The 22,947-nt window shown below is 40.7% G+C and overlaps 2 protein-coding genes across 2 annotated transcripts; one reads left to right on the forward strand and one right to left on the reverse strand.

Moving 5' to 3' along the window:
- Positions 1–232: 232 nt before the first annotated feature.
- Positions 233–859, reverse strand: LOC131944910 (cytochrome P450 1A1-like). Its single transcript, XM_059305792.1, has one exon. It carries the CDS (start codon positions 857–859, stop codon positions 233–235), a length of 627 nt encoding a protein of 208 aa, XP_059161775.1.
- Positions 860–2,261: 1,402 nt separating this feature from the next.
- Positions 2,262–8,636, forward strand: LOC131944902 (leucine-rich repeat-containing protein 57-like). Its single transcript, XM_059305781.1, has 2 exons — positions 2,262–2,379; positions 7,132–8,636. The coding sequence occupies exon 2, from the start codon at positions 7,206–7,208 to the stop codon at positions 8,055–8,057; it is 852 nt and encodes a 283-aa protein (XP_059161764.1). The 5' UTR covers positions 2,262–2,379; positions 7,132–7,205; the 3' UTR covers positions 8,058–8,636.
- The last annotated feature ends 14,311 nt before the right edge of the window (positions 8,637–22,947 follow it).

Raw genomic sequence — 22,947 nt, forward strand, 5'->3', positions numbered from 1 at the left:
GAAGCCAAATAGAGAAAAAGAGCTCCATCTTCGCGATGCCTTCCCCCGGACACACCCGATGTCCAAACAGGAAAGGGATGAGCTCCTTAAACAATTTGACGTCCCCCTTTTCGTCAAGAAACCTCTCAGGTCTGAACGTCATGACGTCACTTCCCCAGATTTTCTCGTCATGCATGACTGAGTCCAGGTTGGGGCTGATGTAGCTGCCCCTGGGGATGGTGTACCCCCTCACCTAGACGCCCCTGCGACAGGTGTGGTGGAATGGTGCTGGGAGGATGCTGGCGTACCTTTGGGTCTCCATGACGACGGCGCTCTGGTATTTCAGCTTCACCTTGTCCCAACAACTGATTCTTTTATTCCCCACGTTATTATCTATTTCATCGAATATCTTCTTCTGTATGCTTGCGTCTTGCAATACAAAAATAATGCACCAAACTATGGTAGAACTTGACGTTTCCGAACCCGCTAAAACAAGCTCGAAAATTATTTTGGCCAAGTTTTTCTCGTCCATGTAAGTTTTAACACCAGCCGCGATTTTCTGACTCCGGATTTTTCTGTAGACGGCGATGAAACTATCGGTGTTTCCATCTTTTGAATTATCGCTACTTTGTACTTGCAAGTATTTCTGGCTAAAAATATCCGACACAGTTTTGGCGCTTGAGGCAAGTAGTTTAGCATGAAACACATCGCCTGGGAGGTATTTTAAAACGGGGAAAAAGTTAACAATGTTGTTTGTTCCAATGGCGCCTGCAAACACGGCCAGTTTGGACATGATGTCCTGCATGTTGACGTCATCGTACCGGAACAGCTGGCCAACCACGGTCGAGCAGATGTTGTTGGCCGTGCTGACGCAGGTCATCTTGTAGATGTCCGTCGGCTGGCCAGCGTACCGGGACAGGTGTTCCAGGTAAAATTCCACTTCGGCGCTGATTTTTTTCAGCTAAGACGTTTCTGCTCATACCTGAAAATGTCGTCACCAAACCTACCTGAAGATGTCGCCACCAAACCTACCTGAAAATGTCCCCAAACCTACCTGAAAATGTCACCACCAAACCTACCTGAAAATGTCACCAAACCTACCTGACAATGTCACCAAACCTACCTGAAAATGTGGTCACCAAACCTACCTAAAATGTCGTCACCAAACCTACCTGAAAATGTCGTCACCAAACCTACCTGAATTGTCACCAAACCTACCTGAATTGTCACCAAACCTACCTGAAAATGTCGCCACCAAACCTACCTGGGTGGGAACATTTGACAAAAGGGGAGGGTGGGAACATTTGACAAAAGTGGAGGGGGTGAGACACCGGTGGGGAGGGTGGGAATGATATGTCACCTGTGGGAGTTACAAGTGTCCAGTTTTGGGGGTGACATGTGACGAGTGGGGGTGGGGGGGGGGGGTGGCCTCTGAACATGACGTCAACCACAAACTAGTTTTAAATATGGTACGTTTTCTACGTAAACATAGACCGACATTCTATGCCTAGATTTAGATAAACAGCCCAAGGTGCTGAAAGTAGCCTACAATGTACATATATATATCCGCTTTTCTTGGAATTTACGCATTAAGTTAAATAGGCAGGTCAACGAAAATGTTTGCATCTTAGGCTTAACTTGTTTGTCGCATTAGGCACATCATTTAAGTTCATTTGAAGTTTTAAAAATTTAGGTTGTGATACATTGTCATTTGAAAAATAATAATAAATAAACAAAACAAAAATATTATTATTATTTAAGTTTTGTAGTATTTTTACAATTTCTCAGTAGTAAAAAAATAAAACTTCCCTTTTTTTTCTATTGTAAACACCCAACTGCTTAATAATATTAAGATTCTTAATAATATATGAATAAAATATTTTCTATGAATTTTTTTACTGAGGTACTCAGTAACAGTAACCACGGTAGACGTATTTTTGTTTTATTAAATTTCGGTTATTTCCCTTACACAGTTCATCCTTCAAAGTCGAGGCAGCGGCGTAGAAAATTATTTTAAAAATAGTTTTTGAAGGTGTTGAAAGTTTAACAAGTCGACCTCCCTCCCTACCTAAAATCAAAATATTTTATTTGGGATATTTTATTAACCAACAACTTTTTAAGGTTTCCGTCAATGAACAAGTCGATCACCTTGTGGTAGATAATACACTCGAAAACTCCAAACCTTTTTTTTTTGTTTCTGATAACATTATGATAACAAGAGCAAGTGTGTAGCCGTGTGTAGATGGTGTAGGAAAGTTAACATGACGCGTCGTGTCAAGTTATCAGCCTGACTGTGCTGTTATCTAGTAGACTGTCACAAAACATTTGTGGGATGATGGACGCTGGTCACAGACAGTAACATTACAACAACAGCATATTCTGTATGTCTAGTGTCCTCAGGTAATGTATTACAAAATTCGTTTATTTTATGTTGATTAATGAGTTGGTATTATTAGCTAGTATTTAATTAAATCTATGCATACATTTTGTCACAACAAAGCCCCCCTTCCCTCCAGGAGAAACTAAACTGCTTGCTATGCCTAAGGTAAATACAATTAGTCTTGAAATTATAATTGATCTTAACAATTAATGAGGTAGCCTATATGGAAATGTTAAAGCATTTGTTTAATTTAGTGTTCCAGTTTGTATTACTTCTGTTTGTCACAAACCATCTCTGGTAATTAATTACACAGGAGCCTCCCCTACAAAACACTGGGGAATGTGTATAATGATATGTGTGTTTTCATGTGTGTGAGTGTATCTGAGTAATCATCTGTCTATAAATATTATATATATATATATATATATATATATATATATATATATATATATATATATATATATATATATATATATATATATGTTGGCTGGTACCAAATTGTTGATTCTTAAGTAAGCATGTTGGCTGGTACTATATTGTTTATTTTTAAGTAAAATGGTAACTTGGGTGCTTATTAAAGGGGCTAAGGTGACTAGGACTAGTTACGGAAACCCAAGGGGTTAATCTAAGATATTGGGGATGAGCAGGCCAGGGAAATCTAAATTTTAATTAAAATGTTATCGGCTCACTCTGATCGTTAAGGGCTACGAGCTCTATGCAGGTGCATGAGTGGCACGTAGTGATGGGAAGACACCCGAGGTGATTTATGTCTAAAGTTGAGTCCGGGCATGCCGCTGGACGTCCCGGTAGAATCATTACTCATGATCTCTGTTGTGGTCAGTTGTTAGGTGTGAAACGCGGCGGGAGTGCCGTGTGGCCATACGTTAGCTCGAGCGGTGTATGACACGATAGTTAGCCCTGAGACTACGGGAAGATCTATAGCGGTCAGTTATCGGGTGTTCAACGCATGGGTGCATAGTGACCGGTGTTATCTCGAACGTCGAGAGATGGGACGGAGCCCAACTCGGGTTCTATAGCTCTAGGGAGATGATAAGGGGGGTGAGACTAACCTATATATGAGGAAGGGCGACTATGTTGAGGTCTCTCTCTCTCACAGACACATAGCTGAGGCTAGACACCATGGTCTAGGCCTCGGATGGTGGCAGCCTTATGGCTGGCCACTAAGGCTGGATTATTGGCCCAGCCGATGTTTTGTTGCTGTACATATGTGCTTCGTTCCAGATATTTACATATGTGACCTATGTTTATACATGTGGCCAATGTTGTACCAGTGGCCAAACGTCTGCCGTGTAGATATGTTCTTCGTTCCAGTGGCCATTATCTTTGTGGCCCGATGTTTGTACCAGTGGCCAGATGTTTTATTCCAGTGGCTGGAAATCTTCCTGCCGTGTAGATATGTTCTTCGTTCCAGTGGCCATTATCTTTGTGGCCCAATGTTTGTACCAGTGGCTCAATGTTTATTTCAGTGGCTGGAAACTTCCTGCCGTTTGAGTGTCGAGCTAGATTGTTGTGAGTACTGATGAGTATTCATAGATGGACTTTAACCGTGTTTGATTAGTGGAATCAGAATTAGTGATGATAACATTTACCCGTGTAATTCTGGGATTACATAACAGTGCAAGTAGTAAAGATAGACGAGACGATAACATTTACGTTTTTGATTTTGAGCTTACATAGCAGTACAAGTGAAATTAGAACTAGGAAGAATAACTTGGACAAATGTGATTCTGAGATTACATAAGCAGTGCAAGTATTTAATTTAGGACTAGAGGATATGACATGTGTGAATTCTGAGTTGTGTAAATGTAGATTTGCTATTCACACTTATATATGTGTTTTCTATGAATTAATGTCAGTTACCACGGTGACTAATTCTGCATTGAAATGTAAGTTTGATTATTTTTGTCTTTTTGACTTGTATTAGAAATTCAAGTGATGTTTTCTTGAATATGAAAGACTGGCCAGGTCTTATTTGTATTGTGTCTTTTGCTTTTAACATATAAGCCCTTGTGACGTCAAATGAAGATAAATAAATGCATATTATGTGTGTTTACGATGTTTTATTTTTAGTTTAATATTGGTGTAATTTAGATTTTAATTAGTTTTGCTCAGGTCTTATTAGACCCCTTTGTCACCACGCAAAGGTGCACGGATGAGTGAATAAGATCACCTCTTCGGTTTAAACCCCTAACATTTGGTAGCACGAGTGGGGTCCGTGCTTGAGCAAACTAAATTAAGATTTTTTTAAAATTGGTTTTTAAATATGTTGAGTATATGTTGGTTTACCTCAGCATAATTTTTTTGTTATTGCCTTTTTTATTTTGCATTGTTAACTTTTGGAACGTGTAGAATACGTTTAATTTACTGTAAGAATTTTTGTGTGATTACTGTTAATTTGTGTGTGTTCCTGATGAACACATTGTGCTAATGTAACACATTTTATTAGCACTGACGGAATTATTTTTAGAACATTTTTTATAAGAATTTAGGTAGCCAGTTAACATGCAACCTTTGTAAGTTTTAATGGTGTTGAACGTATTATTGGCAACTATGGTATTCGTTGAATAGTAATTATTGTAGATGAAACATGCTGTTACGTAATTTTATGACTAGGAAGACTTGGCTGATATTGGTACTGGACGTACATTATCAGGCCTTGTGGTATAAAATTATGTGTGACTGACTGGTATTTATCTTTATTGATGGCCATTTATTTGTAGCCTAAAGGCGTGATTTGTCCATTTTGGTTAACTACCCTTTAAAGATAAGTACGTGTTTATACCTGGTTTCAGTAGATGTTCATTTTTGAGACATTTTAGTATGCTCATTGATGTTTTTACCTTCAGTGGCCTTTACTGTAAACTAGAGGTATGTGTTGTGTCAGTAGGTGAACAGTAAAGTAGAATGTTTATCTCAATTAGTTGCCATTGTTAAGTTGATTGCGGGGACGCAATCATTTTTGCGGGGGAAGCGTGTTGGCTGGTACCAAATTGTTGATTCTTAAGTAAGCATGTTGGCTGGTACTATATTGTTTATTTTTAAGTAAAATGGTAACTTGGGTGCTTATTAAAGGGGCTAAGGTGACTAGGACTAGTTACGGAAACCCAAGGGGTTAATCTAAGATATTGGGGATGAGCAGGCCAGGGAAATCTAAATTTTAATTAAAATGTTATCGGCTCACTCTGATCGTTAAGGGCTACGAGCTCTATGCAGGTGCATGAGTGGCACGTAGTGATGGGAAGACACCCGAGGTGATTTATGTCTAAAGTTGAGTCCGGGCATGCCGCTGGACGTCCCGGTAGAATCATTACTCATGATCTCTGTTGTGGTCAGTTGTTAGGTGTGAAACGCGGCGGGAGTGCCGTGTGGCCATACGTTAGCTCGAGCGGTGTATGACACGATAGTTAGCCCTGAGACTACGGGAAGATCTATAGCGGTCAGTTATCGGGTGTTCAACGCATGGGTGCATAGTGACCGGTGTTATCTCGAACGTCGAGAGATGGGACGGAGCCCAACTCGGGTTCTATAGCTCTAGGGAGATGATAAGGGGGGTGAGACTAACCTATATATGAGGAAGGGCGACTATGTTGAGGTCTCTCTCTCTCACAGACACATAGCTGAGGCTAGACACCATGGTCTAGGCCTCGGATGGTGGCAGCCTTATGGCTGGCCACTAAGGCTGGATTATTGGCCCAGCCGATGTTTTGTTGCTGTACATATGTGCTTCGTTCCAGATATTTACATATGTGACCTATGTTTATACATGTGGCCAATGTTGTACCAGTGGCCAAACGTCTGCCGTGTAGATATGTTCTTCGTTCCAGTGGCCATTATCTTTGTGGCCCGATGTTTGTACCAGTGGCCAGATGTTTTATTCCAGTGGCTGGAAATCTTCCTGCCGTGTAGATATGTTCTTCGTTCCAGTGGCCATTATCTTTGTGGCCCAATGTTTGTACCAGTGGCTCAATGTTTATTTCAGTGGCTGGAAACTTCCTGCCGTTTGAGTGTCGAGCTAGATTGTTGTGAGTACTGATGAGTATTCATAGATGGACTTTAACCGTGTTTGATTAGTGGAATCAGAATTAGTGATGATAACATTTACCCGTGTAATTCTGGGATTACATAACAGTGCAAGTAGTAAAGATAGACGAGACGATAACATTTACGTTTTTGATTTTGAGCTTACATAGCAGTACAAGTGAAATTAGAACTAGGAAGAATAACTTGGACAAATGTGATTCTGAGATTACATAAGCAGTGCAAGTATTTAATTTAGGACTAGAGGATATGACATGTGTGAATTCTGAGTTGTGTAAATGTAGATTTGCTATTCACACTTATATATGTGTTTTCTATGAATTAATGTCAGTTACCACGGTGACTAATTCTGCATTGAAATGTAAGTTTGATTATTTTTGTCTTTTTGACTTGTATTAGAAATTCAAGTGATGTTTTCTTGAATATGAAAGACTGGCCAGGTCTTATTTGTATTGTGTCTTTTGCTTTTAACATATAAGCCCTTGTGACGTCAAATGAAGATAAATAAATGCATATTATGTGTGTTTACGATGTTTTATTTTTAGTTTAATATTGGTGTAATTTAGATTTTAATTAGTTTTGCTCAGGTCTTATTAGACCCCTTTGTCACCACGCAAAGGTGCACGGATGAGTGAATAAGATCACCTCTTCGGTTTAAACCCCTAACATATATATATATATATAATCTTGGAAAATTAACGTCTTTATTTCAGGGACCATCTGCGATCATTTGACCTGTCTAGAGTGACCAGTGTTTAGCCAAATCAACGTGTCTCCGTGACCAGTCATGGAAGTTGGCTGTTTCTTTATCTGGGTCAGGAGGATGATGAGACAATTCCGGTCGTTCTGGAACATCAGATACTTCCAGCAGTTCGGATCTTTCGAGGCCTTTGTGTCTCTTGTCAACACACACTCGCTCGAGGAGCTTCAGGAGGTCACGTCTATCAGCGTGGAGCTGTTCGCCCTGACCAAACTCTCTGGGCACACGTTAGAGATCCCACTGAACATTGGCCGGCTGACTCACCTGGTCAGCTTACAGATGACCGGATGTGGCTTGACCAGTATCCCCTGGTCCTTTGTTTACCTGAAACACTTACAGAATTTGGATTTGTCTCATAATAAATTTCAGCTTCTTCCAAATTTTATTGGATGTTTATACAGCTTAGAAAACGTGAATCTTGAATCCAATCATTTAATAGTGTTGCCGACTTCACTGATTCAGCTTAAAAAACTGAAAGTTTTAAACATAACAAATAATGTCAATTTGATTGGTCCGCCTTACAATATATGCATGCAAGGACTTGATGCCATTATGAGAAATCTGGAGTTGCGGACAACTAGGAAAAATTTGTGGAAAAATTCTAAAGCTTTTTATGACCCATCAGATTCTGCACTGTCTAGCAAAGGGGCTGAAATTCCATCCTTGGTTGTGTTATCTGTTAATGTAATCATCCAATCAGAACAAGACTTTTTAATCGTGTCTTATGTTCCTCCTGGGCTAAAGAGCTACCTTCAAGAAAAAATTGAAGAAAGTAGAACGTCACTACAGGTGGCAAAATGTGGAACATGTCTGACATATTTCTCGAGTGCTTTAACCTTTGAGGGGCATGTCTGCAAAGTATCTGAAGTGGACACGTGATGAAGGCTATTTAAAACGTTGCATTCCATTGGCCAAGCTAAAGGCTATTTAAAACGTTTTATTTCATTGGTCAAACTAAAGGCTATTTAAAACCTTGCATTCCATTGGCCAAACTAAAGGCTATTTAAAACTTTTTATTCCATTGGTCAAACTAAAGGCTATTTAATACTTTTCATACCATTGGACTAACTAAAGGCTATTTAAAACCTTGCATTCCATTGGTCAAGCTAAAGGCTATTTAAAACTTTACATTCCATTGGTCAAACTAAAGGCTATTTAAAACCTTGCATTCCATTGGTCAAGCTAAAGGCTATTTAAAACTTTACATTCCATTGGTCAAACTAAAGGCTATTTAAAAAGCTAGTACATTGGTCAAAGTATTGACAATGTTGAGATCACTTTGATTACATTAGAAAACCCTGATGTAGATCTACTCATGTAGGTCTTTAGCATGTAGATAGGCCTACCATGGAAATAAATTCCGTCTGTGTTAGATTGAACCAGAGAGAAAAAAATTTGAAACATTTTATTTTATGCCTTAAGTACCTGATTCGAGGGAAAACAGCAGTCTCTGGTAGATCTCAACCTTTCTTGTGATAATGAACATTTGAACTTTTTGAACTTTATATGTACAAAATGTCTTGTGTTACTAAACATTTGAACTTTTTGGAACTTTATACGTACACAATTTCTTGTGTTAGTAAGCATTTCAACTTTATTTTATGTAAAACAAAAAGTGAAATAATTGCATATAGCCTACCAGTGTTTATTTATCTAATTTCTTGAAACAAATTCTTACTCACAGAGTTAAATTATAAGCAATGCTATTTTAAAAACTTTATACTCTCCTTAAAGTTTCTATTTATTTTAGTTTGATTTTTGTGTTACAAATGCAATTTTCTATTTCTATGTGGCAATTTATTTAACAAAAAGGGCCTGCATTGCATATTTGACCATTTGATAACTAAGACCAGATTCCCATGCATCTTTTAGTGAGATAATTAAACATTGACTACAATTATACATTGCAAATTAATTATTATAAGAAGCTCAATAAGTGCAAAATATTTGTCCAATAGACTTAATTTTGGGCAGCTCTTTTCAACTGGGCCCATGTCAAAATAAGAATACTCAACTAAATTATTTCTTCATTATTTAAACCAGGGGTCTCCAAACTTTTCAGTCCGAGGGCCGCATTAGCTATCAAATTTCAGTTCGGGGGCCAGTTTCTTCCTGGCATGTCTTTAATATTTCTAGGCAAAGTTCTCAGCCATCACCAACAAACTTTTTTTCCGTGGACAAAAAGGTCTCCGCGGGCCGGATGAGAGGACCTCGCGGGCCGCATCCGGCCCGCGGGCCGTAGTTTGGAGACCCCTGATTTAAACAATAGTTTAGCACTTTAATTTTTAAAAATACCTAATTAACTGTATAGATTCTTTCAAATCTGATTAATAATTAACTAAATCATTACTGCATAATGTTAATATAATAAAATTAAATATTTTTAAAAACTTAACTTATTTAAAATAGCAGTAGCTTGAAGTCTAAGTTAGGCTCGTTCTATAAATAGATTTTCTGAGTACGTTAAGCTGTAATTGTTATAACTAATTATATAAATTACTTTTGTTGTGTTTTAATAAATTTCATAAATAGATTTTCTTTTAAATATAGTGTATTATATAGAATATAGTTTTTATATAATATATGGTTATGTATTTATATCATACAGTCTACTTGTCAAATTATACAGTTGTGTTGGTTATAAATATATTTACTTCCTGATGTGTGAGATTATGAAGACAGATTAAATGTAACATACACAGATAGGTGTGTAGGTTGTAGCTCTGATTTAGGCTAATATCAATGTGCTAGTAAGTAGATAAAGGACAATGTGTTGGGGTCAGCAATAGAGATGAATTATGTCATGAAGATAAACAATCAGATAAAGATAAAAAGTAGGATTGGGAAAGTGTGGGCTAAATAAATGGGTCAGTTGTGATGGTAAGATTTATTTTTGTTGTTGTTGTACATTTAGTTTGGTTTTCATTTTAGAGATAGGCACAAATATGTGTTACCTGGAATAAATGTCAGGAATGCAGAATAAATAAAATATGGAACATGGCACAAATATAAGGAACAAAGAATAAATGTATGGCATGAATATCAGGAATATAGAATAAGTATATGGTACATGGCACAAAAATCAGAAACATAAACAAAATATATGGAACATGGCACAAATATCATGAACATAGAATAAGTATGAGGTACATGACATAAATATCTGGAATCATGTGGAATGTCGAATAAATATATGGAACACGGCCCAAATTTTAGAGACATAGCACAATTATAAGAAAAATAAAACAAATTGGATATTTGCAAAATGATTTAGGGACTTGACATAAATATCAGGAACATGACATACAGTGCTGATGCATTACACTAATTTAAATATACATAAACTGTAATACACTCAAACCAAATTGGTGGTATTTTAATGTAAATAATGTTACTTTCGGTAAAACTAAAATATTTCAATTATACGGTAACTTTAATATATTTCTTATATATTTGTTATATGCTTTAGTTTTTTGCTGGTAAAATGATTTGTGTAAACTCAAGAGCGGCAACTGCTCTTCGTGTATAATTCTAATATTATTTGGGTTACCTCCCCTGCATCGTTCAGACACGAGCTACAATACAAGGCCGTACTATTTTTTTTCCTCTTATTTTCAAATGGAAGTAAAGATCACCAAGATCCACTTTCAACAACCCCATGTCTCAGAAATCATTCCTTGAATTGACTTAGCTTGTCGAGTAAAAAAAAAAACGTTTAAAACTCAATTCTTCTCAAATCTTGAACATTTCCATCTATTTTACAAAAAAAAAGTGTTTTAGATCGCTGTTACTGTTATTTCTCACACTGTAACGTGAAACTAGACTTAGACATTGACGGTATTTTAACAATCGGTCTGTTTGCTCCAATTATTTCTTGCCTAAAATAAAATTATTAAAAATAAATTACTGATTGGTTGTACAAAAATTTAAAAAAAAAAAGCCAAGGATAAGCCACCCCCCTACCCCTTCGTGTCATATTTATTTACACGATCGCCTAATTCTAGACAGATTCGACTACAAATAATAAAAATACACCTTTATTCACGGATGCACTGTGTAAAGTGTGTTTGATTTTTGACTTTTACTCTTCAAACCAACTTGATAAACTATAAAAATGGTTTTCTAGGTGTAAGCGGTTGTTACGTCTAAGGAACAGGGGTGGTGAAGGGGGTGGAATGTTGTGTATGAGGTGTGTGGAACAAGTTATGTTGGGGACGTAAGGGGTCGTGGATTGGGTTGTCAAGGGTCGCTGTGTGAGTTGTAAGGGGTTGTGTGTGAACTGCCAGGGTTCGCTGTGTGTATTACCAGGGGTCGCTGTGTGTATTACCAGGGTTCGCTGTGTGTATTACCAGGGGTCGCTGTGTGTATTACCAGGGTTCGCTGTGTGAACTGACAGGGGTCGCTGTGTGTATTACCAGGGGTCGCTGTGTGTATTACCAGGGTTCGCTGTGTGAACTGCCAGGGGTCGCTGTGTGTATTACCAGGGGTCGCTGTGTGTATTACCAGGGTTCGCTGTGTGTATTACCAGGGGTCGCTGTGTGTATTACCAGGGTTCGCTGTGTGAACTGACAGGGGTCGCTGTGTGTATTACCAGGGGTCGCTGTGTGTATTACCTGGGGTCGCTGTGTGAACTACCAGGGGTCGCTGTGTGAATTACCAGGGGTCGCTGTGTGTCGCCATGTCTGATGGGTGTCTACTAGGATCAGGTTTGACGCGGCGTAAGACGTCAGGTCTCAGTGGTCGTCTGAGCTTATCTGGGACGTCACAGCAAACAATGACCAACAGCACGCCACCTCCCCCCCCACCTCCCCCACCCCCGCCCACCTCCATCACATAGACTACTTTCTTTGTTTAAAATGCGACACTTTTAAAGAAAAAAAACACGAATGTAAAAATATACATTTTTTTTACGGGCATCTGAGTTCTCTATGCTCTAAGCCCAAAGCACTGCGAAATTTCGCGGGGAGCACTTCGCAATCTGACCGCTGTGCCTGGGCGAGGTCAATGACCCTTCAGGTCAATCTAGGTCACGCTTCTGGTCTACGGCGGGCGCACAGGTGGGGTGGGGAGGTGGGAGGCGGGGGAGCTACTGGCCCGGACATTCGATGCTTACTAGAGGCAGACACGTTCGTGGCAACTGTTGATGGGGGTCGGGGGGAGGGGGGGGGGGGTCTGGTGACAGCGTCATTACTGACACAAGGTTATTTCGTGGATGTCATTACTGACACAAGGTCATCTAATGACTGAAATTACTGACACTAGGTCCTCTGGCGACTGTCATTACTGACACTAGGTCCTCTGGTATTGATGTCCTCTCACAAGGTCCTCTAGTATTGATGTCCTCACACAAAGTCCTCTGATATGTCCTCACTGGCACCGAGTCCTCAGGTTCAGAGTTCGACTGGTACCAGCCTATGAAGATTTCTGGGGAATAGATTCTACCGCGATGTGTTCGATATAAAAAATTGTTTATAAAAAATAAACAAAAACCGGGGCTAATGGATTAAGGTGGATTTTCTTTAAGCTGTAATCATTAATAATTCCATGAGTCTTCAAATAATTGTTTATATCAAAACTACGTATATTTCCACTGATACCCCTGTCACAAACATACTACATGTAATTCATTATATTCACTTCGCCATTTTGCATTCACCTTCCATACCCCCCTCTCCTTTCTTTTCAATTCAATTCCCCCTTCTTCCTCCAGTCCATTTCATTATATATATATATATATATATATATATGTGTGTGTGTGTGTGTGTATGTATGTGTATGTGTTTATTAGCGCCAGTTCTAATTATAACGTCAGACCAGTTAATCCCCACCATCCCTACCAAATAATTACCCGAGCTATCGTCTGCTTGTAGCACTAGCTCCAGGTTTACTGACCCACTGTTTTCCCGCGCTTTTTCCTCCAACCTTGTGTGCGCATGTAAGCTACATCGTGTAATTGACATGCGTCGAATGTAAGTTACATCGTGTAATTGACTTGTGGCGTGTGTAAGCTACATCGTGTAATTGACATGCGTCGAATGTAAGCTACATCGTGTAATTGACATGTGGCGTATGTAAGCTACATCGTGTAATTGACATGTGGCGTATGTAAGCTATATCGTGTAATTGACATGTGGCGTATGTAAGCTACATCGTGTAATTGACATGTGGCGTATGTAAACTACATCGTGTAATTGACATGTGGCGTATGTAAGCTACATCGTGTAATTGACATGTGGCGTATGTAAGCTACATCGTGTAATTGACATGTGGCGTATGTAAGCTACATCGTGTAATTGACATGTGGCGTATGTAAGCTATATCGTGTAATTGACATGTGGCGTATGTAAGCTACATCGTGTAATTGACATGTGGCGTATGTAAGCTACATCGTGTAATTGACATGTGGCGTATGTAAGCTACATCGTGTAATTGACATGTGGCGTATGTAAGCTACATCGTGTAATTGACATGCGTCGAATGTAAGCTACATCGTGTAATTGACATGTGGCGTATGTAAGCTACATCGTGTAATTGACATGCGTCGAATGTAAGCTACATCGTGTAATTGACATGTGGCGTATGTAAGCTACATCGTGTAATTGACATGTGGCGTATGTAAGCTATATCGTGTAATTGAAATGTGGCGTATGTAAGCTACATCGTGTAATTGACATGTGGCGTATGTAAGCTACATCGTGTAATTGACATGCGGCGTATGTTAGCTGCCTCGTGTAATTGCCATGCTACATCGTGTAATTGACATGTGGCGTATGTAAGCTACATCGTGTAATTGACATGCGGCGTATGTTAGCTGCCTCGTGTAATTACCATGCTACATCGTGTAATTGACATGTGGCGTATGTAAGCTACATCGTGTAATTGACATGCGGCGTATGTTAGCTGCCTCGTGTAATTGCCATGCTACATCGTGTAATTGACATACGCTGGACCTCGGCTATTCGCAACGTCAAGTAACAGACGAGAGTTTGCACGAGATTTTATTGATGTCATGTCGGCTTGACGGCTTTTACTGGATTTGATATTTTACATGTTAATATTTACACTGAGTTAGACCAACCAGGAGGATTTGAAGATTTCGCCAGTTTGTCTACGGTCGTTGATTGAAAGCTCTTAATAAGAAAACGTGATGTAAAGGTGGATCTTGAAGGTAGAAGTAGTAAGGAGACCCAGTGGCGTCACTAGGTCGGGTGTCACATGGTACCTGGGGGTGTCACCCCAACCTCCCATAAATTTTACACGTTCACGTTGGTGTCACCAGTCATTTCTATTTACATTGTTATTTTAAGATACCACAATGTTTTGATCGTAGATTTTACGATTTTTTGTTATGGTGTCACCCCTCCCCTAAATGGTGTCACCCCTCCCCTAAATGGTGTCACCCCTCCCCTAAATGGTGTCACCCGGTGCTGACCGCACACACACCCCCCCCCCCCCCCCCCACTGAATGGAGCTACAGGGTCAGTTTAGTATTGGATGCCATAATATAACCATTGACATGATGAATTTCAGTTTAGATGAGACTTTGTAACAATAGTTAGAATAGTTCGATTAGACTTTTACTTGATCACAAATAGGGTGGACGTCTTTTTTCTCTGTCAGTAGCCGTAATGACAGAGGCTGTATTGTCCGGAGACATATTGAAGGGAGCCAAACTGACAGAAGCTTATTTATTAGGAGTCATATTGACAGGGAGGTAAGGAGTCGAAATTATGGGAGCCTAATTATGTGGAGGGCTTATTAACGGGGCCCTTTTGTCACAGGCCGTGTGGTCACGGATCGTTAAGTTCCGGGCCGTTTTGTCTCGGGCCGTTTTGTCGCCGCACAATGCCTGAGACTTGAGACAGTCTACACTGTACGGTTCCAGACATCCTATACGGGGTCCAGTCTTGGTCCAGCTGGACTAGGAACACGATCACATCTTCCTCCCTACACACACACACACCGGCACGTACACACACACATGCTTGCATAAACACACGCACCCTAGCAAATAAAGTTAAAATACTGAAAAGTATTCCCAAATATGTTGACGATGGGACGGCGTGGTCGGATGGTAGAGCGCACGACGGCTAACCCGAAAGTCTCGAGTTCGGATCCCGTGCTCGAGTCTGTAGGACGTCCAAGAGTCTACCCAACTATGATGGGTACCTGACAAGTATAGGGGGAAATGCGGCTGGGTATATTGCTGACCACACTTCCCCTTTACATGCCAAGGTTACGGATACAGATGAACTCTACTTCATCTGCCCCCATGAAATGCTAAAAGAGTAACTTTACGAGCACTAAATACAAAAACGACACATTTTAATTACGTGCTCATTTCTTTCTAAATAATGGATACAATGGATACAAATTAAAACTTAATCATCGTTCATCAATCATGACAAGGTTAGATACCGACAAGCTAAAAGATAACTCTGGTAATTATCAAGGTTTGAAAAAAAACGCTCTCTACCCCCCCCCCCCTCTCCCCCTCAGATAAAAGTCATTTACCGGCCTTCCTATTTATATTTAAATGTCCGATTCACCCACAAGTGACCGACCTGCTAAATATCCTACCACAAAGCAGCGCCCCAAACCTTTTCTTGTACTGAATTCAATGTAGATGAATATTACCCCAACGATGAGCACAAATAGCCCAGATTTTTTCTTCTTCTCTAAATACAACAGCCAAACCTGAAGTGTATTTGGCCCGGCAGATTTAGCAGCCGAGAGCCCGAACAAAACGAAACGGGGGTCTATTGTGATTTTCTTTTTTGTGGAGATAAGTCGCGCGGACACACACGGACCCTGACCCCGATAATATCCGAGTGTGAAATTACTGTTAGTTTTCTAAAGACCGAAAAGTAACTTTAATTTTGTTGAACTCCCGCGCGCGCATTTGTCTAGTAGTCTGTTATTACGCCGAGGAGAGGGGGTGCTACTGTTATACCCCCTCCCCTCCCTGGGTGTAAGCATGAGACGAGGGGGACAATTCAAATTGATCACGCATGGGTTGTATAAAAACTTGATTTGTAAACGAAATAAATACCTCTTTTTTTTTGTTTGGTTTAGCACAGGTGGTAAAAGGGTGGGCATTCTTCCCCCCCCCCCCCCACGTGTTATCTTTTGATGGCTAGTCGCTACATGTAGCCACAGGGATGCTACCATTTAGCCCGGCTTTGTTGGGGTGTCCTTCTGTGAAAGGGGAGCGGGCATTTATTTATTTACATTCTGCTTTGTCGGGCGAACAAAAATGTTTGTCTTCGTGAGTGGGAATATTTATATCAAAATGCGTCAACTAATTTTTTGAAAGCAGGGGTCATTCAACATTCAACATGCCTTAATCTTTTGATGTTGTTGTTGTATTTCATCCCCCTCCTCTCTGATACCCCGCACATCTTGAACCTGAACCCCCCCCCCCCCCCCCCCCCCCACACACACACAGACCTACCTGAATCACTGCTTGAGATCTAACTTAGGGTCAAGGAGATGGGATGCGACCATTTTATGAAAGTTTTGTCCGAGTTATTTTATGGTGCAGTCCAGTGAATAACGGACCAGGGGTTAGTGTTGTATAAAGTCGGTAGAGTGGGATTGTGGGGTACTTGTCTAATAGAGAATGTATTGCATTGTATATTGGTACACGCATGCAGACAGGTACACACAGACATCATGTACATACAGACATCATGTACATACAGACATCATGTACACACATGCCTCATGTTCACATTGATATCATGTACACAGAGACTTCATGTTGCATTGTATATTGGTACTCGTGTGCAGACAGGTACATACAGACATTATGTACACAGAGACATCATGTACGTATAGACATCATGTACATACAGACATTGTGCACATACAGACATTATGTACACACAGACATCATGCACATACAGGCATTATGTACACACAGACATCATGTACACACAGACATAATGTACATACAGACATAATGTACATACAGACATCATGTACATACAGACATTATGTACACACAGACATCATGTACATACAGACATTAAGTACATATAGACATCATGTACACACAGACATCATGTACATACAGACATACTGTACACAAGCCCATTGTTCATGTACAATAAACATGTGCTGAACGACATCACGTACACGAGCACACGTACTTGTACACACATACATCATGTACACAGACATCACGTACAAAGAGACATCTTGTATCAACAGATATCATTTTCATACATATATCATGTATATGTAACACATTCATGTACTTCCTGATATCACGTACACGTAAACACATACTCGTACATGCAGACATAGGTACCCAATGACATCACATATGATACCTGAATCATCACATACAGGCTGTACATGTATGATGCAACCTATGATTCCTTCTCCCTAAACCCCCATCTATTTGTATTATCAGAAACTGAAATAGAACGGTTATCTCCCTTCAACAATACTTTGATGCCCTCCCACGAAACTTTTTTGTTGGATGAAACTGCCACTTTGTTTTTTAACTAGTGTTAGCGCTTTAACCCAAAATATTGTATACATGATGCATCATCTCGCTATCTAATGCAAATAGGACTTTCTTGGTGCATTTATTGGGTCTTGGTAAGCTACCCCTTGTTCTTGAATGTCATGTGTAAGCTACCCTTGTTCTTGAATGTCAAGTGCAAGCTAGCCTTTTCATTGAATGTCATATTTAAGCTAGCCCTTTCTTGAATGTCATATGTAATCTAGACTTGTTCTTGGATGTCATATGTAAGCGAGCCTTGTTCTTGAATGTCATATGTAAGCTAGACATGTTATTGAATGTCATATGTAAGCTACCCTTGTTGTAAGTATATATATGTAAGTTATATATACATACATACATATATATATATATATATATATATATATATATATATATATATATATATATATATATATATATATATATATATATATATATATATGTGACGAGCGAACATTTATCCTGCCGACAACGCCAATTGTAACGAGCCAACAGTTACCATGCTCGCAACGCCACATGTAATGAGACCTAATTGCCTGTAGTGCCACGTGTTAACGAGTTTAACCACTCATTCTAGACAACATTGACCACAGTATAGATACTCAAGATGCAGGTTCGCTATTGATCCTTTATTACATGAATCAAGAAATGCTTCATAATAACACAATAAATCAACAGGAATGCTTCTCAATAATAGTCTGAATCAACTGACCCCTACAGTCCTTCACTAGGCTTTATATAACTGAATCCACATGTCTATAATCCTCCTTAACACAATACGGCTAACCCGTTCTATAACCGACTTGACATAGTCACACAGACTGACTGATCTAAGCGAGCGATGAAGATGGAATAGAGCTCGCTGAAACGGGAAGAGAACGAGTTCTGCCGTCCCCTCCTATTTATGCCTTGAAATCGTAGTCGTACTTGTCTCCATTTCCGTAATCGATACTTGTAATCGATGTATCCGAATACTAATGTCGCAGTTTCTGACGTACCGTCCGATTCACTAAAACATCTGCATCCCATCCATCAAAGTTGACAGCTCCTCTGAAACTTCTCGTACCGTTTCCCAAAATAGCACGCGTTGGCTTTGAAATTGTTATCAGACCGATTCAATAAGCCACCTGTTATAGTTGCATCAGATTTCATTCTGCGTCGCAGCTTATCGTTCGTTATCATTTGTAACTGGTAGTTAGGCCTACCCCAGTTACATCCACCCCTGCTTTTTTTGTGTGTTTTCAACCACAAACAACGCCTGGCAGGTGCAATCCTTCAAAGTCAATCATACCATCATACAAAAATTTATTGTTCCACTCACTGTCAATGTCGTCCCATTCGCATATGATTGACAGTTCTACCTATTTCACATATCAACTGTGTCTACATCATCTTCCTGAGACACAAAACAGTTCTAGAATTCACATCCACCCTTTCCATTTGGTGCCTTCACCAGTTCACTTCTATAGCTATTTGAACAGTCTGTTTTCATACCAGCGCGACCATGAAAGAATTGATGATTGCTGACAAAAAATTTCGTATTCTTTCTGTTCCTCAAACTTCTCCGCGGACCACTTATCTGATGGTCTACTGTCTCTTTGCTTCTGGAGGGACCGGGATCCTCATTGTTGCCGGTATCCTCCACTTGTATATCGCGTTTGTTCTGTTGATGGTGATATGGTTCCGGAATGGGTATGTGAATTTCCGTTATAACTTCCGGTTCCCTAATTGTCTTGGGTTTCTCTGTGTGTAACTGCTCTTCTTGCCTATTCCAATATTTCTTTAATTGAGCAATATTCGCCCACCGATCCGGTTTGGCGTGATCGATGGGTCTTATCTTAAAGGGGCCACCTGCTGCTTTAGGCATCTCCACGACTTGCCATATCTCCTGTCCCCAGAGATCGTGGATTTTGTTTCTGCCTAACGGGTGGCTACGCAGTAATACCCTGTCATTCAGTTTGAGTGGCGGGTCCTTCGTCTGTATCGGCGGTTCCCTTCGCCGAGATTCATGTTCTAGTCTTTCCTGTACTACCCTGTACATTTCTCTAATTCTTCTCATATGTTCATTCACATATTCCAGTGCGGTGTATGAGCCAGTCATACTCTCCCTTTTTCCTAGGAACAAATCAAGAGGGAGTCGAGCCTCTCGTCCGAACAGCAACATGTATGGCGTAAAGCCGGTTGTGGCATGGGGTGTGCAGTTGTATAGATATACCAACTCTGGGAGAAAATCAGGCCAACGTTTTTTCTGTTCAGGTTCTAGCGTACGCAGCAAATCATGCATGCTGCGGTTGAACCGTTCACACTGTCCGTTTCCTTTCGGATTAAATGTGGTTGTTCTGGATTTGTTGATCCCGTAGTGACTGCACAGTTGGTTAATTACTTCTGACTCAAAGGCCCTTCCTTGGTCAGAGTGTAATTGTCTTGGTATGCCATATTTGATGAACCAATGTTCTAATAAGACCTTTGCCACTGTTTTGGCAGTCTGATCTCGTGTGGGCACCGCCACAGTCCATTTGGTGAATACATCAGTCATTACCAACACATGTTCCGTCCCATCCGATGATTGCTCCAACGACGTAAAGTCCATCGCCACAATCTCTAGTGGTCTTGTCGCTAGTAGGTGTCCTGATGGCTGTCTCATTTTGACAACTGGCATTTTCGCATGCTGACACCTCACACAAGCCTCACAATGGCGTTTGACCTCCATTTCCATATTGGGCCAGTAACACCTCCGTCGTAAAATTTTGTGCGTCCTGTCCTGACCCTGGTGTCCTGCCCTGTCATGTGCCAACCTTAGCACTTCTTCTCGTAATTGTCCCGGCACCACCACCTGGTGTATTGTGCCATCAATTTGGTCATGAATTCTCCGCATGAGAACACCATCCTTTATACTGAGACGGTTCCACTGACTCAGTATTTTCTTTGTTTCTCGACCAAATTGTTCTCTTTCCCTTCTTCCTGGGAATTTTTGTTCCTGGACGTATTTCAATAGCGGTTGTAAGCCACTATCCGTTCTCTGGGCATCTCTTATCTTTTTGTGATTAAGGCAAATAAAATCACTACTGTCCATATGTTCGGGTTCCGTGGATATGTGCTCCACCCCGGTCTGCCCGTTCTGCATCACTTGTACCCCATGAGGGATATCTGTTGACGCTCTGACCTCACATATTCCTGTCAGTGTTTCTTCCTCATCACCCGGTCTCTCGTAAGGATTCCTTGATAAGGCGTCCGCATTGCCATTGGACCGCCCCGGGCGATACTTTATCTCTAGGTCAAAGAGTGCCAATTCTGCTGCCCATCGCTGTTCGATGGATCCCAACTTTGCTGTCTTTTGAAGTTCTTTTTCAATATCTGATAATTTTTCTAGTTTGCCAACACTGTTCTGTTGTCCACTATTTTTATTTACTTCTTCCGATAACAGACACTCTAAAGATGAACATTTCTCCTGTGCTTTTAATTTGCATGAACTTTTCCTATCCAGTTTCCTGGTTAGACTTTGAATTCCTTTATTAAGTCTACCAATTTTCTTCTTATCATCATTTTTCTCTACCAACAAATTGTTCACTTGAAACTTTTCAACATTCAAGTTCCTTTCACAGTTCATTTTTTCCATTAGTTGTGTTTTGCCTTTCTTTTTCTCCTTACTGTGTTTCTTTGTCATTTTGTTTACCAAGTCATTACCTCGCCGCTCTGTAACCTTGACCTGCCTTACAGAGGGCGGTCGTTTCACCGGACAGTATCGTGCCATATGTCCGGGTTGTGAACAAGACAAACAAATTGGTCGACCGTCTGCCGTCCATTGGAGTGATGGCTTGGCAGGACGCGGCCGTCCAACCCGTCCCCGTTTTGTACCGTTCTTTTCCTGATTCTCAGCTGTTGACCTGCTTTCCAACCACTTCAAGCGTTGGTCAACCTTCTCTAGGTGGGCCAACAGTTGAGCCATCATGGTCTCCATCGTGTCGGCCCCTGTGGGTGGGGATTGTCTCTGTTCAGGCACAGAGACTTTGTCCACCGAACAGTTCGATTGGTCCTCATCCTCGGACCTGCGGATCGCTGAGTTCCTGACCTGAAGGAAGGTCAACTGCTGGTCTCTGTGGACCTCCTCTTTCAACTCTCTCCTTAAGATCGGGGTTGCTAGCCCCTCGATGAAATGGTCCCTCAGTAGGCGTACATCAATGTCCGGTGATTTGCCCTTTACCAAATCAAAGGCCCTGTTCATCCTGTGTGAGTACTCCATCACACTCTCCGCCATTCTCTGCTTTAAGCCCACGAATCCCGATAGCAGTTGCACTCCCGACCGTCTCTCCCCAAAGGTCTCCATAATCAGATCTAGCACCTTATCTGGATCTGATTGGACGGTCCTATCGTGGCACTTAACCTCTGCCCTAACCGTTTCACCTATACTGCCCATCAGCAGTCTTAATCTTTCCTCTGGTGACATATGTCTCGAGGCCCAGGCCGCTTTGACCTCTTCACTGAACCTGTTGGTTAAAGTTGGATCTCCGTCCCCGTAAAATTTGTTAATATGGGACTCTCTGGGTAGGACCACTATATGGGTCTGCTTCTCGTCCAGAGTAGACATTTTCTTCCTTAAGTACTAAAAAAAAGAGTTCTTTCTTACCGTGTGTGTATGAAAAATTTTTCCTCGTTCCTCAATTTTCACCGTTCCTGAATGTCCGAATTCACACACACACTAAACACAGTTATGCACAAGGTTGACTATAGGTGCCTTAAACGGCAAGTCTAGTTGAATTCATCCTGTCCGACGACGCCAAATGTGACCTAGGCTACTCGCAGCGCCAAATGTGACCCTGCTCGCAGCGCCAATTGTGACGAGCGAACATTTATCCTGCCGACAACGCCAATTGTAACGAGCCAACAGTTACCATGCTCGCAACGCCACATGTAATGAGACCTAATTGCCTGTAGTGCCACGTGTTAACGAGTTTAACCACTCATTCTAGACAACATTGACCACAGTATAGATACTCAAGATGCAGGTTCGCTATTGATCCTTTATTACATGAATCAAGAAATGCTTCATAATAACACAATAAATCAACAGGAATGCTTCTCAATAATAGTCTGAATCAACTGACCCCTACAGTCCTTCACTAGGCTTTATATAACTGAATCCACATGTCTATAATCCTCCTTAACACAATACGGCTAACCCGTTCTATAACCGACTTGACATAGTCACACAGACTGACTGATCTAAGCGAGCGATGAAGATGGAATAGAGCTCGC

The sequence above is a fragment of the Physella acuta genome, unplaced genomic scaffold (genome assembly GCF_028476545.2).
Source record: "Physella acuta isolate Inbredline_101_S28 unplaced genomic scaffold, ASM2847654v3 ptg000515l, whole genome shotgun sequence".
Lineage (NCBI taxonomy): Eukaryota > Metazoa > Mollusca > Gastropoda > Physidae > Physella > Physella acuta.

Excerpts from the sequence above, each read along its gene's own strand:
- LOC131944910 (XM_059305792.1), bottom strand. The coding sequence starts at position 859 with ATGACCTGCGTCAGCACGGCCAACAACATCTGCTCGACCGTGGTTGGC.
- LOC131944902 (XM_059305781.1), top strand. The coding sequence starts at position 7,206 with ATGGAAGTTGGCTGTTTCTTTATCTGGGTCAGGAGGATGATGAGACAA.